The sequence below is a fragment of the Cydia fagiglandana genome, chromosome 20 (assembly GCF_963556715.1).
Source record: "Cydia fagiglandana chromosome 20, ilCydFagi1.1, whole genome shotgun sequence".
Lineage (NCBI taxonomy): Eukaryota > Metazoa > Arthropoda > Insecta > Lepidoptera > Tortricidae > Cydia > Cydia fagiglandana.
The window spans coordinates 4868929-4886997 of NC_085951.1; the positions used below are offsets into that span (position 1 = coordinate 4868929).

General features: G+C 38.5%; 1 protein-coding gene across 2 annotated transcripts; it reads right to left on the reverse strand.

Annotated features, from left to right (window-relative positions):
* Nucleotides 1–3534: 3534 nt before the first annotated feature.
* On the reverse strand, nucleotides 3535–18042 carry LOC134674903 (SWI/SNF-related matrix-associated actin-dependent regulator of chromatin subfamily B member 1-A). Of its 2 annotated transcripts, XM_063533058.1 has the most exons (8): nucleotides 17813–18042; nucleotides 17464–17654; nucleotides 16810–16972; nucleotides 16223–16370; nucleotides 14948–15159; nucleotides 14248–14424; nucleotides 13462–13600; nucleotides 3535–5706 (listed from the first exon to the last, which is right to left on the reverse strand). In XM_063533058.1, the coding sequence occupies exons 1-8, from the start codon at nucleotides 17891–17893 to the stop codon at nucleotides 5615–5617; spliced, it is 1203 nt and encodes a 400-aa protein (XP_063389128.1). In that variant the 5' UTR covers nucleotides 17894–18042; the 3' UTR covers nucleotides 3535–5614. The 2 variants fall into 2 exon arrangements, with proteins under 2 accessions (XP_063389128.1, XP_063389130.1); XM_063533060.1 differs by lacking the exon at nucleotides 3535–5706 and having other exon boundaries at nucleotides 13417–13600.
* Nucleotides 18043–18069: the final 27 nt, after the last annotated feature.

Genomic DNA, 18069 nt, shown 5'->3' on the forward strand with positions numbered 1-18069 from the left:
ACAAGTGTTATTTTAAACGTCAAACTTATATGAGATCCTAAACCCGTTAGTTTGATCCGCTAATTTTGATGCTGATTGTACCTACGTGCGAGATGCACTGAGACTGGGCGCGATTCGGGAAATGTATTAGGCCTACTTGTACAATCCCACTAACCCGGGATTAAGCGGTTTAAACGTCAACCCAGTGTCAAATAATTGTACTGGCAACCATGGTAACTCCAGGTTTAACCGGTTAACTCCGGGTTAGTGGAATGTTGCAAGCGGTCCTTAGAGATTCACTAGATATGAAATAGTAAAGATATGTGACGTTCCACGGCAAAAGGTACCTTATGGCCGCAATAATATTGGAGTGGCGTAAATAATAGCTGATAATAAGCGCCAACCGCCATAAGGTACCTTTTGCCGTGGAACGTCACATATCGTTACTATTTCATATCTAGTGAATCTCTAATTCATTTCCTGAATCACGCCGTGATAAGATCTATCAGCGAAGCTCGAAAGGCCTAAGATTGAAAATAATTTGATCTCAATGGGCCTCAGCACTCGCCAGCACTTTGCAAGCGAAGGCAACGCTGTCTGCGACCGATAAATCTCTCAGGGCGTATTTATAAACGAAAACATCCACATAAAGTTTGGGGTTTGACACCCGACGAGAGAAATGATGCGTTTGAGGGGATTTGTCCAAGTTCGAGTTAAACGCTTTTGTTCTGTTTTTCTTTGCGCCATCATCATCATATCAGATATAGCTGGTCAAGCTCTTGTCTGTAGAAAAAGGCGGCAAATTTGAAAAGGTAGGCGCGAAGGGATTTGTTCTCATAGAAAATCTGAAATTCGCGACTTTTTCTACTGACAAGATTTGCTTGACCATCTAATAGAAGTCCACTGCTGGATATAATTGAAGGGATGTTTACAAAAACAACATAACTGACTACACTGGTTGACACCTGAAACGATTAACAATGTTCTTAAAAAAGTGTCAACCGCTCTAAGCAGTTATGTTGTTTTTGTAAACATCCCTTCAATTTTCTTAACCACTATAACTAGGTACCTACCGATCATGACAGGTATTAATTTATAATATTATAAATCAAATATTAACCTTTTATAAGGCATACGGCTGTCAGGAATTATGCAAAACTGAACCCTATCACTTTAAAATAAAGTTCAATATCAGGTGGGAAATATATTCCCTCTGCCTTATAAAGGCTTAAATAAATTATAAAAGAAATGTCAATGATTAAATTTGTACCTATTAGTGTCCGCAGTGAATGAATTCATTTATAGTGTCCATGTAATTTTACAGCTCGCTCTACCTTCTCATTCGAAAACAAATTTTACAAGCGAGTGAAAAAGGCGCGAATGGGTTAATCAATGATATGAGTTTCACAATATGATAATGTAACCCCTTTTCTTACTCAATCAAGTGATGAAAAAGGCCTACCAAGAAAATCGAAATTCGCTCGAATACGCATGAGCGAAGCGGTAGATAACAAAATTTCCATTTTGAATACTCGCGGTAAACCGTAGACCCTTTATGCCCAACTGATATGGCTACCATTCATCCCTTGGTTAACAATCTACTATGCATGCGTATTCTGATTTTAATAACAAGCCACGAATTAGATCATCCAGATTCCAGATCTAATATGCCTGTAGATTCCACACATCATCGCTATCGCTTGTCTTATCTGCCAGTGCCATCTCGTAGCGCTACGGGCCGCGTAGCTGTAGCGGGTGCTACGACTTGCTACGAACTTTTTAATTTTTACGTTACCACTACATAATACGTTGCCTCAAGAGATAGAGTTAGACCGTAAAAAGTCTGCAGCGATTTTAATAGCCCATGCAGTGTCATTTTATTTTAAACGTGAAACTTCTATGAAATTATGACGTATTAATAACACTTACACTGCGTGGGCTATCAAATCCGCTGCAGACTTTTATTGGTGCGACATTTGGTATTTTCGCGCTCGAACGAAGTGAGATATTCGCAGAATATTCTAATCATCGAATGGAGTAAGCAAACCAACGAAAACCATCTCTGAAAAGCGCTGGTGGGCGGTAAGAGCGTGCGACTTTCAATCCGGTGGTCGCGTTGTCCTACTTTCCGGCACTAGTGCGTGAAACAGCACTTTTCGTGCGTATGTCAAAAGTTTAAAGGGCTATATGTGAGCATTTCTCAAAAGGTTTGTACATTTCGATCACTCTTAGATTTCTATAAAAATTGGTTTCCTTTCAGCTTTCCTTACACATTTGATAACAAAACCAGATTTTCTTACACATTTGGTAACAAAAAAGGAATGTTTCATACAAACTTTCTGGGACATTTTGGGAAATATGGTGAAAGTGGTTTAGCTTCATGTACTTTACCCGCATACCAATTTTTATAGAAATCTAAGAGGTGATCGAAATGCACACACTTTTTGAGAAATGCTGATGTACTGTAAAACGTTGTACGATACACGTCCGAATAAGTAATTCGCAACTCGTGTAGATTTAAAATACTCCCTTCGGTCGTGAATTTATCGCAACTCGTTTCGTATTTCCTCTTTATCGCACTTGTATCGTAAATAACAATTTTGTGGATAACCTTAGACCCTGTTTAAATCGTATACAGAATTAAACTAGTTGATGGATGGATAGGGAACTGTCAATAAAATATATACAATTCTCATATACAGGGTGTTTGGTACATCGTTTGCCAAATTAAAGCGGCAGATAGCTTGAGTCATTTGCTATCTTCTCATGCCTAGAAAAACAAAATTGGCCATGTTTTTTTTTACTACTAGGCAAGTAAAAATTAGAGATTTACGAAAAACTGTCAGAGGTGAAAAAAATTTTTTGCACCAAATTAAAAATTTCTAGGCCTGAGAAGATAGCAAATGACTCAACCTATCTGCCGTTTTAATTTGGCAAACGATGTACCAAACACCATGTATGTATTTAATCTAAAACTGAACGAATTTGATTAAAATATGTGTTTCGAGTTAGACCAAGCTAAGATAGCGACGATTTTGATAGCCCAAACAGTGCAAGTGTTATTTAAACGTCATAATCTTATAGAAGTTTGACGTCACGTCTTATAATGTCACCAGCGAGCAAAATTTGGACAAGTAGGTATTGTTTGGATAAGCGGTCGTCCGCTATCGTCTTACGGCTCGGCCACGACATTGCGCGACTGGCGGCGGCGGCGGCGGCAACCATAGGTTGGAGCGAGACGCAGCAATCGGACCTTTCGTTTCAACCTATGGTTGCCGCCGCGGCCGCCGCCGTCGCCAATTGCGCAGTGTCGTGGCCGAGCCGTTAAAGATCTGTTTTCATAGGATAGCGGTGCCGTCATATAGCAGCCGTCTCCATACTAAATAATACGGCTAAATATGGATGTATGTAAATTTGTATGGAGACGGCCGCTATATGACGGCACCGCTATCCTAGGAAACTAGAGCATAAGGTGGGCATGCCACGAACGTCGCCTTGCAGAGTCGAATAGACCGATATTTTCGTCACATCACATTTCACAAATGAAACTAAAACTTCAGTATTATATTCATTTTATTATACGACATGAATTCTTAAACGCTAATAGATTACAATAAATGGAATATTAACTATGGAAACACAATGACAAAGTAAAAATAAAGTTCTATGTAGTATGGTTACACTCGTTTATTTATTACGATACAGCTATATTTAAATGCGTGAGGCTAGCACAAGCGAGCCTGCAATACATGTCGCGCGAGGAAAACTACCTTTCCCTTTTAACCCTCCAAAGGTTACGGAATTCTTGGTTAAATCCGTTCGTTATTGAGATCCTTGGACGTCTCCGTACAGCAGAGAAATGGGGATTGGTGTCATAGTAAAAGTTGCTCAGGGGGTCGATTTTTAGGGTTCCGTACCCAAAGGGTAAAACGGGACCCTAAAAATCGACCCCCTGAGCAACTTTTACGAGCAACCGTCCGTCTGTCTGTCACCAGGCTGTATCTCACGAACCGTGATAGCTAGACAGTTAAAATTTTCACAGATGATGTATTTCTGTTGCCGCTATAACAACAAATACTAAAAACAGAATAAAATAAAGATTTAAGTGGGGCTCCCATACAGCAAACGTGATTTTTGACCAAAGTTAAGCAACGTCGGGCGTGGTCAGTACTTGGATGGGTGGCCGTTTTCTTTTTGCATTTTTTCCGTTTTTTTTTTTGCTTCATGGTACGGAACCCTTCGTGCGCGAGTCCGACTCGCACTTGCCCGGTTTTTGAATTTCGATCGCTCTATTTCGTCACTCAAAAATCGGTGGAAAACGGCGTTATGCTCATTTTTAAAATACAGGCGATAGAAATTTGTATTTGTATTCTATTAGTAGAATTTAAATGTAGTGGAGGTATTATTGAACGAAATACACGTAATCGAGCGGTCTTAATTCAAAAATCGGCCCCCAGTACGATATACACATTCACTTCTCATTGTATGGGTTGGACAAACACTGCATACGTATCGTATTTTAGGAAACAAATTCGTAACACCAAACCGTCAGCGGAAGCAAACAACGGCCTGTCCCGTAAGCGCCATTTGCACCATCCCACTAACCCGGGGTTAAACGGTTAAACCTGGACTTACCATGGTTAACAGTCCAATTAATACTGGGTTCAAAGTTTAACAGTTTAACCCTGGGTTAGTGGCCCTAAGAAGGCATTTTATTTCGTGTACCTATTAGTACTTTATTTTTCTCTTTAGTTTTCCTGTACCTACAAGTCTTCAGAAAATTCGCGTTTGTACGGGACAACGGTAGACAACTTCATGGAATGCTCCAGCGACTTTTTAAACTTAGATTTTTATTTAGAATCCACTGTATACTTGTATAGGTACATTTTACTTGCATGCATGTGTAGTTCCATTCATTTATCATTCGTTTCATTGGTCTCTCTCTTAACTGCTACACTTTTATGGTATTCTTACGAGCGGCATTATGGTATGAGTTTGCCAACGTCAATGGCATTGGTGTTGGCAAACCTGCCAATTTAGGTATACCTAGTTTGCTAAAAAACTAGGTATACCTAAATTGGCAGGTATACCAAACAAAAAAGCGGTACAATTTGACCGGCTTTTATAATTTCAGTGTCTCAGACACTTAATTATATCCTAAAGAATATTAAAAGCATTTTCCCAGTTTAAAACCCTCGTGAGTTGAGGGTTTAAATCAATTTTACGAACGAGTGGCGTGACAAGTATGCCAAACAGTGTAATAGGGGATATAACTGCAATGATCTCCGCCAGAGAGCAGCACTAGCACATATAAGCCATATATATAGTAAACCAACTTATACATACTATGCCTTAAACAGCTTTTTGACAAGTTTTCACTATGACTTTGATGCATCAAGGTGGTTTGTTTACAGAGGGCCTGCCGGGAAACAGAAAATCAAAATCTATCTGCCACTCTACCGCTCGAATACGCAAGAGTGATAGCGAGGCAGATAACGAAATTACGATTTCCGTGTTTCGCGGTAGGCCCTCTATTTGTACTAGTGGCGCCCCCTACGCAGTTTTGCGTAATATTCCCATATTGGCGAGGTCTTGACTAGCTTGTCACCATTCGCCCGAGCTCGGCACTGGGCGATTAAATCTTTTTCCTCCTCTTTTCCGGCGTGGACTGGAAGAGGGCTTCGTCGGCGCGGATCAGGCGGTTCACGGCGCGCCCCAATGACACATCTGCCACAGAAAAATACCACTATTGTAACATCAACTGTGTCAAAGGAATTTGAACTTTATATTAAGGAGTTAGGTTACATTTTTAAATGGCAGCGCCGTCGTAATAACCCATAGCAAAGTCAGTTCGAATATGTGCTTTATTTAGCGCTAGAATACAGATTTTAGAAGTTTCTTTAAATTGTCGCTGTCATTTAAATATGAATTATAACAATTGTATATAAGCTTCAAAATCCTTTGACTTCAGTCGGTTGATGTGATCTTAATAAAAAACTATGAAAAGCTACCATGCTAAATAAAATAAACTTTACTACAATTTTAGAATAATATTTAATAGTATTTAATAATAGTGGTAAGCAGATTGTGTCAATTTAATCACCCAGAGCAAGTTCGAAGAAATTTTGCGATATTTGAAATAAAACGATATATAATTTTTTTTAAACTTTAATGTGATAGAAATTTTAGCAGTCCACTTACGTTTAATTATTAATTTAAAAAAAGACAGTAAAAATGACAAGAAAATATCACATGTACTCAGAAAATTTGTTTCATTCCTAACATTTGAATTGTTGATATTTTCTTGCAATGTTTAATGTCATAGTCTCCTTGCAATTGTACTTATAAAAGGCATCATTATTCTTATTTGATAATATTTAATATTAAAAACTTTCGCGTGTTGAAAACATATTAACTCACATTTATAGAAACAGTGAAACCTGCGTCGAAAAATCGGTAAATAAACGTAATAAAATAAATTCGCGATAGGTCGTCTATAAATGTGAGTAAATAATATATATGTTAAATGTATAATTATCTAATTTTAATAAGTTATAATAAATAAGAGTTCATGCAGCCGGCATCAATCTAGTCACAATAAATATGAGATCAACTGCTGATTCTACTCAACGATTTTGAAATGATGCTTCATCTCATATAAAGAAATTTCTTTTGAAATGAAGACGAAAACCGGGTAGGTAGACTAAGTAGTTAAGTAAATATTTAGTTTTAACATTCAAGAAATAGTTCAGTAATCAATTCAAATTATTTCCGATTTTATACCGGGTGTTTCCTGTAACAGGAGCAATAAATTATACAGTAGGCTGTACTCCTCAAACTGACCAAAATTTGTTCAGCAACGTTTAAAAATAACTTATACTTTGTTTTTATTACACTTTAAAGTGTGTAAAACGCAATGTATTGGTAATTTATATACTATTTGTCCAGACCATTTTTTTATTACCATCGTTAACTTTCAAGGTCATTGATGCCCTCTGAATGACTTGTACTTCGTAACCTTTACTTATGACTTGTACTTAAAGTTTACATTAAAACTCTCCGTAAAGTAAATGTCTTTGAAAGGAATTTGAATAGGTACGCAAACAAAATTTTCCATGGTCAATGTTAAACACTTCAACAGCTAAAAAGTTTTTCTTAAATATATCGTTTGTAAATAGGTACATTCAAAAACAAATATTGTTTAATAACTATGATTAGAAAGTTCTTCAGTCCTATATTCGACAAATAAATAAAGCCGGATTTTTTAATGTTTTATAATTACATTCCATTACTATATAAAAGTCTATATAAAAGATTTTCTCTTGAGTAATCAATTAAATGTTAATTTATCTAAAGATTTTAATATAAGGCCTCTGCATACTTCACAAATTTATTGCGTGAAGTGTACCGACAGAATCGACATATTATGAATTAGCTAGAGTTACACGAACCCACCGCCAGAATGACGCTCCCATACAACAGAAGTTATGGTCTCATTTAAATCGACATGCTTTAATTATATGAAACTTGGCACGAACATTTACGTAACATAAACGGGTCTCTATTGTTTCCCAAAAAGTTTTAAGTCATAAATAATGTATTGTTTGTCCGTATTTTCGTTATTCATAATTTGTTTTTCTCAGAAACGCGTAACTTTTCAGGATTGCCTTAAAACAAACCTAACCTAATCTATCTATAGGATAACCTTACGAAAATCCTGAAAAGTTAACGGTTTCAGAATTATGACTAATGATAATATGACAAACAAAACATGATATGACTTAAAACTTTACGTCAAAGAGATCCCAACATAAACGTATATCATACACCAAGTCAGATGACGCAACGAAGCCACGCTGTCATGTCGTCGCCCAAATCTAATGTTTAATTTGTCTTTGTTTTTCTTGTATTCTTATTTCTTAGTTTCACAGTGCCTTGGTTTTTACCCGACTACGGCAACGCAAAAGAAGGGTTATGATTTTGACCGGTATGTTTACTGTAATGAATGTCACTTATTGGAGTAATGAATAAAAAAATATCTAGTATATCCGTTTTTTTATGTAAAATTTCTGTAAAAATGTAAAAACTTTTTTTTTTTTATTACAATTTCTAGCACCGAAAATGGTAAAGCTCGACCAGGAATATATTATGATCACGCGCCATTTTGCGGAATTTCACTGGTACTAATTTTTCACCTAATACATGAAAATAACAGCGTCCTCTAGCTAGACAATGATCATATATCTATCGCATTAGGTAAAACCTGCACCTCTAGCACAACTGGCCGCGACAGGCGTGAGAAGTGACAGATCGGCGCGACTTGGCGGCTTGTCGCGTGTTGGCAGCACAACTCACGCGCGAGAGCCGCGACAAACTCGCGATCAGATGTCACTGTCAGAAAATGACAACGATCGCGACTGAACTAAAATCCGTAGCACAACTGCCTATTTTGAGACAAAATATTCTCGCGTCTTTATGTCAATCCGCGAGTCCAAGTCTACGCGACTTTATAACGCGACTCGCTCTCGCGGGTGGTTTGCTTGTACTTTTTTAACTAAACTCGTGATAATTATAACTTAAAAACAACTTTCATATATTACGTAATAATATTTTGATTAATTGCCCTGAGGAATAAGGAAGTATGGAACAATCACTAAATGCGCTTTACGCACTCTTATATCGATTATGCACGGTGATACCTACAAGTACCACAACACACCCATCATGTTTACAACTTTAATTTCAAACAGCTAGCTTGTAGGTACTCAATTAAGTAATTAGGTACATATGTAGGATTTTTAAATTTCAATTCAGGTTCGTAAGTTTGTAAAAGTAATCCTAAGACTTCCTTACACAAAACTTTCATCAACCTAACAACGGAGCCCGCTTGCTTGTACATAAATGAAGCCGATGAGGTGGGTAGATACAAATGTTCAAAACAAACTATCCAACTTATTAAGTAAGCCATAGTCTTAGTAGTAATATTTAGGATCACGGTTAGATGTCTAATTTCAACAATCTCTTACTATTTAGGTACCGTTTGGAACCTTCCTCGACTTCAACAAAACATACCTACATGTGGCCTGTGCCCGCTGCATCGTACTGTAACAGAATGATGTAATACGTGGCTATAACAGGATCATGTCCGGCTCAAAATCATGCTTTGTATGAAATATTATCAGTCAACACCCACTAAACCATTCCGTCCCCTGCCAACACCATACCGTGACGTGACTGGACCGAGCCGACCAATAATATTTTGAAGGAGTCGTTACGCTCATGTCATAGTCTGCGTAGGTAGCATAGGTACGGTTATCATATGGTCTACCATATTGAAACTCCTCTAGATCATACCCGTGTTCTAGATGTTTCACTTCATGTTTGACAGGGCCTGATACGATCATGCTATGATACGTTGCTGTCAACATTAGGTATGAAGTGGGCCTTGGGGAGCTAATTAATAATGGCTTCTAGGAGTTCTAAGTACTTACCTACCTACTTTATTTTTGTTTCTTTTCAGGTAAAAATACAGGAGAAAAAAAACAATATTTAAATTAATAGTATATTGCTTTGCCTTATATATTTCTTATTATTAAACCTAATATATATTAACATCTAGAACCACTATAGAGAAATTGTAAGAATCTTATTTATTACCCTTGAAAAGTATTTTCTCACTTCCTTTTTCTTCGACATGCGGCGTAGGACAATTAAATATCACCCTGGAAAGAAAATTGGTTTGTAAACAAGACAATAAAATATGGTCATGACTTCATCGAGGACTATAAAATAAGCTTTTCATATCAATTTGTCAAATCATAAACAGTTAGGTACACATTACACACACATGCCATCCATTATTGGCACAAGAAAAACTATATGAAACTTATTTGAGAGTTACTGTGGCAGCTTAGATAGGTACTCCATAACCATTAGGGTTATTATTAATAGTTCACTTCCTTGGTGGTGTTCTTAAAGCTAAAGCGCTTCTCACATCTTAGTTAATTTAGAAAAGGGGACAGCTCCGCGTTTGAAACCTACAAGCTTGCCTAGTGTGTTTCTTTTCCTGAATCTCCACTTCGGGTCCCGTTGGCACGTTCTTGTTAATAATATTTTCCTTTGGGTGCTGGGATATCAATTGTGTCTAGGATAATGCTGAACTTATTCTGAAAAAAAAAAACACTATTTACAACAGGAATATGAGAACAAAACCAATAATAGCAATTCAATTATTATAGTTACTTACAAAAATATTTTATTTAAAAGGTTTATTAAACAGAAATTTTTAAACAATATATATTTTAAGGAATATTAAGTATATAAGGCTCTATTACTTACATTTTTTCATATTTTTTCCCGTAATTAAATGTTGACAAAATTTGAAAGTTCCTTGACTTTGACAGGAAAAACTTAACCATCGACAAAAAACTAGATTTTTTACCACCAAAGAACGAATGATTTAGCGCATCCCTGGTTTCCGATTCAGTGTTGCCACTTGCAAATATCGATTTGTTTAGACTTTGATTTCGCCGGGTAACACTGACGAGTCGCGCCGCGACTTTGAGTTTTCTACGCGGCTGTTGCAGTCGCGGGTACAAGTTATGCTACGGAAATCGACAGATTTGACAGCCGCGGGAATGGCGACTCGAGTCGCGGTCTAAGTCGCGGATGCAAGATGTGCTAGAGGTGCTGTAATGATAGATTTAAGTTTTAATTACTAAATAGAATAAAAATAAAAAATAAAAATAAATGGTCAGGCTTTCACCACTCATAGATAAATTTTACTTGAGTGTTCAAGTTATTTAGGGCTCCGTACCCGAAGGGTAAAAACGGTAGCTATAACAACAAATACGAAAAACAGAATAAATTAATATTTAAGTGAGGCTCCCATACAACTAAAGTGATTTTTTTCCCGTTTTTTGCGCAATAGTACCCTTCGTGCGCGCGTGTCCGACTCGCACTTGGCCGGTTTTTAAATAAGAGAGTAACTTCGATTGTATGGCGGGCGCTAGGTTTATGTGACTAAGTTTTTACCCCCTTATTCATAAACGTCTACTAAAGTTGACGAGCCGATAATAATCGTTTGTCCCTTTCCGACGTATCGGTGTGATGGAAAGGGACAAACGATTATCGGCTTGTCAACTTTAGTAGACTTTTATGAATAAGGGGGTTAGATGCATTCTCATTTATTTTAACTGCACAACATTACCTTGAAACACGCATTATTTATTTGGTTCCCAATTCATGTAGAAATTAAAACGAAATTACATTTAGGCAGTGTAAAGCTTCCGTGTTCGTCTTTGGTAAATATTCCAATTTCAGCCAATATGTGTGTTCCAAGCACGGACAAAATATCCTCCAGACTGAGCATAGTCGCGCTACCCCCTCTGCCACGCATACGGTAATTTTATTCCATGTTCGAGTCGAAAGTGTCTTTGTGTGGCGTCCGTGTCTTTGAACGGACCAATCACGGCACGGGACTTCGCTCACCTCGCCCCGCGCACCCCCGCATTTTTGGCATCATCGGTTGCATGAAATAATTGCTCTAAAGTCGGTCTAGAGGATTCCTGGTCTATGGTTCCAAGTGCTTATTTACTATACTAGTAAATGTGACGTTCCACGGGTAAAGGTACCGAATGGCAGTTGGTGCTTACGCTATTATTGCTACGCGACGTACTAATGTAGTGCATAATTGTTTTCCATCGTATTTTCTCGGAAACGTTCGTGTTTGTCATGCTACTTCAGTAAACCTCAGTAATTTTTGTACCGAGACTGACTGAAATAGCAAGACACAACCATACGTGTCCGTGAAAATACGATAGAAAATAATTGTAACGTCCCACGGGTAAAGGTACCTTATGGCGGTTGGCGCTTAGGCTATTATTAACGCCGCTCCAATATTATTGCGGCGCTATGCCACGTAAGCGCCAGCCGCCATAAGGTACCTTTTTTCGTAGAATGTCACAATTATGCACTACATGTAAGCGCCAACCGGCGTAAGGTAAATTTACCCGTGGAATGTCACATATTTAGTGTTAAGTCAGAAATTGTAAAATACTAATATAAATTAATTATAAATACCCAAAACCCCCCACCTTAATACCTATTAACGTTCATTAAGTACCTATCGTAACGAAAAATATTGTAAAGTTCATAAATGTATTACACAAATACAATAAACACTGTAGTTAAAAATATTTTAAAATTCAATACCGTAAAATCGGGTAACTATAGTCCTTAACTACAACTATGGTCCAGTTTTTAACGTTGATTCTTAACCTTTTGTATGCCAATGACCGATATATCCGCACCGCAGGTTCAACACCAAAACTGATTAATCGGTCATGGACCACAGAGCAACATAGACCATAGACCTTACGTGCATATGCATAAGGACCAAATTCAGTTTTGACACTTCCGTGACGTGGTGTCCGCGTGACACACGTGACGTGATTAAACAATCTTTGGCGTTAGACCTGCGGTGCGGATATATCGGTCATTGGCGTCCAAAAGGTTAATTTTGGAGCTTTGATACATTCATGCTCTTTCTATGTTATATACTCCACGTAATTTGAAAAATACTCATAAACATTTTACTGTAACTTGAATTCGGACCAAAGTTGTAAGTTGTGTTATCTGATTTTACGGTACCATTTATGAAAACACTTAGGGATATAATCATATAAAATATGGGAATTTATATAAAACAGTCGTTATTAAAGATGATCAAATTTTGTATATCTAATTTTATAAATATATATTTGAAGGATAGTATAAAGTATCACGTTAATAATAACTACATTGCTAAATTTAACGCTGCCAAACTTTAAAAAAACATTTATTCATAAATAAAAGAATAACATTGAGCGAATAAAAGTCAATGCTTGATAATATTAATATCGTATTGTGATAAACACATTGTTAATAAATTTGTGACTTTTCAATCTAGACAAATACAAATAAATTGTGGATCATAATTAAATATTATGTCTTGTTTTTTTATCCATTGATATACAATTTTGAGGCTAAGCCCGATAACTCCCCCAAGTAGTGTTGCCATACGTCCGGACTTGTCCGGTCATGTCCGGATTTTTAACCCTTTCTCCGGATTGCGGCCGGACTTGGCATGTGTCCGGATTTTTAGGAATGACCTTATTAAAATAAAATGCGCGCCCGGGGAGGCTACGGGATCGGGCGAAGGGAAAGGGAAAAGTAGATCCACGAATTCCTCGATACAGTACACGGTGTACTGTACACCGCAGAGAGCAGCGCGCCGCCGGGGCGTCGTTCAAGCTACGCCAAATCCCTGCTACAAGAAATGTCCGGATTTTTAGGGTGATGTCCGGATTTTTATCAGGACATTTAATTCTTCCATATGGCAACCCTACCCCCGAGTAACTCTACTGTACCGAATCAGTAGGCCTAGCCAAGCTGACAAGTGTCTGTGTGTGTGATGTGTGTGTGTGTGTGTGTGTTACCAACCAGGCGTGGTGTTGGCGAGGCGGCGCATGCGGCGCGTGTTGCGGTCCTGGTCGCGGATCTTCTTCTCCATCTCTGCGTCCGTGAGGGTCTCCAGGAACGGGGCCCAGGCCTCCGCCTCCGAGGGCTGGCGGTACGGCGTCTGTGAACATATTACACGTTCAAATCCATTGCTATGGAAATCCTGACAGGATTTGGGCCTGAGATAGTGTCGGTACAAGTAGCTTAGGGTGGTATTCCAGCTGTCCAATTTCTTTGTCCAATGTCAGTGCGTCTCACTCTCTCATTAAAGCAAAATGTGAGACGTAATACACATTGACCACCCTTGCATATGCCAATAATGTGCGTACGCCATGTATAGTTAAATAAAATGTCAGTTATGGTCATCTGAAAAACTCGATGGTATGCTTTTTTTTGAGAGTTGGTGAAATTGTTTTTATTTTTAACTACAAGACATTGTTTATTGCTACACGGACTGTGTTCGTCGTTTTATTACTGTAAATGTTGTATTGTATTAAAAAAAATCTTGAGTCTGATAATCTTTTTCGGCAATTTCTGGTAATATTGCGTAGTCCAAGTTCTGCACATAATTTTGTTGTGAACACATTTAGGTTCTCTTTTCAGTATGAAAGCTCCTTAACCCTTCGTATGTCTAAGCACTGATAAGCGAACGAATTTAAACCTATTGTATTAAACAAAGGATTTTAATTCGAGCGCACTGATCAGTGCTTAGACAGACGATCGGTTAAGAGACTAAGGTAGGATAGGTTAAGGTGCAGCCTCGATTACCTCAACAACAGGGAGAGGTGCCTCGCTGAAGGCGAAGGTCCGCTGATGCCAGCCAAGCTGACCGCGGACCGAGTAAGCGATGCCTGTCACAAACTCCCCGCCCAGGCCTAGTTCAGCGCAGAGCTTGGTCGCAAATGCTTCCGGGTTGTTCTCCTTCTCTGACATGTCCCACTCCACCTGGCAACACAGAATAATTATAATACCCCCCTTATTTTTTTATTTTTTTTATTTATATGGGCTCACAAACAGGTTACAGTCATTGCGTTTAGAGGCGTACAGCGTTCTGAACTGGGCTCTAACCCTAAATATGTGTGAACATTAAGAACAGAATTTACATGCGATAAATTTATTCATGAAACTTTGCAACTTCTTACAAACCTGTTATCTCTTTAAAACAAACAGAAATTTTATGAAGATTTGCTAAAATTAACAAACATTTACTAATAACGCCATAAGTATATGAATTTTAAGTCATAATCTGAAGTTGTTGCGGACCAAATTGAAGTCCCTTGATTAACTCCTCATTTAACTCAGTCAGTTTAACTAACTCATTAGCTGGGTCCACACAGCGAGCATACGCGTGAGGCAATTTCCCCGCGCACAAAACGGCCAGTGTAGACGTGCCGCGGCCGACTCTGTGTGGCTATTGGTGGCTCGCTCGAGAACGCATCTGCTGTCAGATGGACGTGTGGTCACTAACCTGATCAACAAGCGAAGTGTTCCCAACGTGTATGTTCAGCTTAATTACAACCCGCTGGTCGCTCTGCTCCTCCAATATGGCTGGGGGCTCGCTCGGGAACGCGTCGATCTGCTGTCGGATTGACGACGCGACGGCGGGCACGAATGTGCTCGGGTTCAGTTCGAGATCGTCGCAGAGGACTTCCGCGAATTGCTCTGGGGTTATGATTGATTCTAGAATAGGAGGTTTTCGTTATTTATACACACTATTTACGTGCATTTTTTTTTCATGAGTTTTTTTGCAACTTCCACCACATTAACTTTACACAAACTTGGCAGTAAGAATGCATACATGTCCTTGTAAACTCCATATTTAATATAACACTTGGCATCAAAGATTAGCATGGTGCAACTCCGTTATCAAAAACCATTGAATGTAATTAGTGCTACCCTCGGAGTAATTAACAATGGAGCCGCCATTAACAGGCGTTCCCCTCTGTCGAAAATAGGCGGCCAATGGTCAACCTCATGTCAACCATATGTATGGACTGACGTTTATCTGACATGACGTACCTATACATTTGATGTGCCCCTCCCCCGCAAAAAACGGCAGACTATTTTGTACCGAAAATTTTAGACATGGCGTCTCCGTTGGTTATATCCTCCAAGGTGCTACCAGATCTTAAATAGACTAATATGAATGGTTGTAAGTATGTGCAAATTATGCGGTGGAGACCTTAAAGCGATGGCAATGTACTCTACAAATTAAATGAAATGAATCCTTAACCTTTTAACGGCCGTAGTCTGATATATAACACATGCAATATCCAGTGGCGGATTTGCCCTAAGGCCAAGTAGCCCCGGGCCTAGGGCGGCAAGATATTAAGGGCGGCAAATTGTGACAACAGTACCTGGGGCCTAGAGCGGCACACTGCAAATCCGCCACTGGCAATATCCAGCTCATTTCGCCACAGTCTAATAAGGTAGAACTTCGGGTACTTAATACTGACAGCGACATGAGCACGCTGGAATTAAAATGTTTCATTCAGCAATACTATACGTAAGTGTTAAGACTTTGTTGTCAAGATATCCACAGGCCGCAAAGCTATGAATAGAATAGAATAGAAGATGCTTTATTCAAAAACGCTTAATTTAAACTTAACTAATAACACTGACATTAATTGGTTATACAGCGTTTCTGAAATGGTCTCCACTCAGCATCATGTCAAGGAACCTTTGAGGTCCCCGACGCTGGTCTTCCGTGGAGACCCTTTCAAGAGAGCTATGCTATGCTCACCGTTCTTGTTCCAAGTGAAAGTGTCCCGGAGCTTCTGGCCTTCAATCTCCATGTCGAGGCGGATGGGCACGAGGATCTGCTTCTGCGAGGCGTTCTCCAACATCGCCGTCATGTCTGTGTCGTCAAAACATAGAGGGAAGGTGCGCACCTAAAGCATAAACAGATACAAATAAATTAATAATTATTATATGACAATTTTTTCACAGATAAACCTAGCCTCACAGTAATAGGGTTACCAGACGTCAGGAATTTTGGCCGTTTGGCAGGAATGCGGCCGGAATACGAAAACGTTAGTGAATCAAGAGACTTTTCTACCTAACTTATGTACCTAAAAAGGTACATTATTCAAATTAACTTACATATTTAAATTCAAACAAAATCAAATTTAAACAATATATCGAGCATACATAGATATCGCTCATGACTAGCCTCCCCCCTTCACCGATATGAGCGACAGGAAAAATATTCACAAATCCAGGACTGGCATATGCAACCACATTTGCCGGCAATTGCAACGGTAACAAGAATACATTGCTAAAATTCTTTAAATTTCTCCTGACCATTTTTGTGAGCTTAATATATGTTACCTTCTTGTTGTGAACCCTGGTCCTGCTAATCTGAGTGGCCTGAGGCACTGCATCCAAGTGTGAGGAGTTTGGCATTACAGGCATCCATGACGGATTATGTGGCTTCTTACTCTTACTCTCCCGAGGCGTCGCTAGCTCCTGACTGACTGATACTGCTTTGTATCTGCAAATAAAGAATTAACATCAGCACTTCAGCAGTAACAAGTCCATTTTTGGAAGAGGCTTCTTGCAGGGGTTCTCACAACAAACAGATATACGCTCACACTCACATTCAAGAGATTCTTTCACAGTCTCCGGCTTTACCAATTTACTTGTATTATAGTTGTATAGTTCGTTTTTCTTTAGCATTAGAAATAAGGTAAAAAATTTTGATGAGTCTTTTAAATTGAAAAACTCATTAAAAATAAGTTACGGCAAATATGTAACAATTATGAATCTTGTACAATCATGTATATTCTTCTGCTTTCATAAGTAATAGTTATTGATTGTTAAAAAGTGTTTTTCAATTAAATACATGTCAACATTGCTTACCTTCTTTCAAGTTCTTTCTAATGCAAAAAACGAACTATAGGTGCAAATCCTGTATTCAACTATGATCAACAAATCAATGGACATCTATTCTCTATCCACAAGAACTCCTTAAGTATTACTTACTTATCATCATTCCCTTCTATAATATCTTCTACTTCTGATGCTTTCAGCAGAGACACAGAACTTGATAGAACATGCTGGCCCAGCCCATTGTCTACCAGACGCTTCCTTTCTTCATTGGTCAGGGTCCTCCTGACCATGCCAGGGTACTTTTTATATAGAGACCCACGGAACAACCGCAGGTAATTGCCGACCTAAAAACAAAATATGTATACCTTATTACCAAGAAGGCATTAAACCAAAGATATAAGTAATGTTTTGGTGATATGCGATTATTCACAACACAACAACTTTATGGTTATATTATTATTTGCAATATAAATAAACAATAAGAAAATAACCAAATAATCACCTCTGAGCCAACACAATAAAATTCTCCTCCTTCTTCAATCTGGAAACTTATCGGCTTATCGCCGTACGTTCGTAAAGCCATGTTGGAGTTTGTTTAATTTATTCCAGCTCAGCTCAGTAAGACACTAAATAATACTAAGTCCAACAAATAAATCTAAACATATCTTAAAATCGAACACAAAATTCGATTTCTGAAGAATGCTATCTCCCGTCCCGTCCCGCCTGTCAAAATGGCGTCGTCAAACGGCTAGGGTTGTA

Coding starts and splice junctions, on each gene's coding strand:
- LOC134674903 (XM_063533058.1), bottom strand. CDS start 17,893: ATGGCTTTACGAACGTACGGCGATAAGCCGATAAGTTTCCAGATTGAA. Junction 14,425..14,947: donor ACACTTCGCTTGTTGATCAG/GTTAGTGACCAC, acceptor CTGTGTTGCCAG/GTGGAGTGGGACATGTCAGA. Junction 13,601..14,247: donor CACCTCTCCCTGTTGTTGAG/GTAATCGAGGCT, acceptor ATATGTTCACAG/ACGCCGTACCGCCAGCCCTC.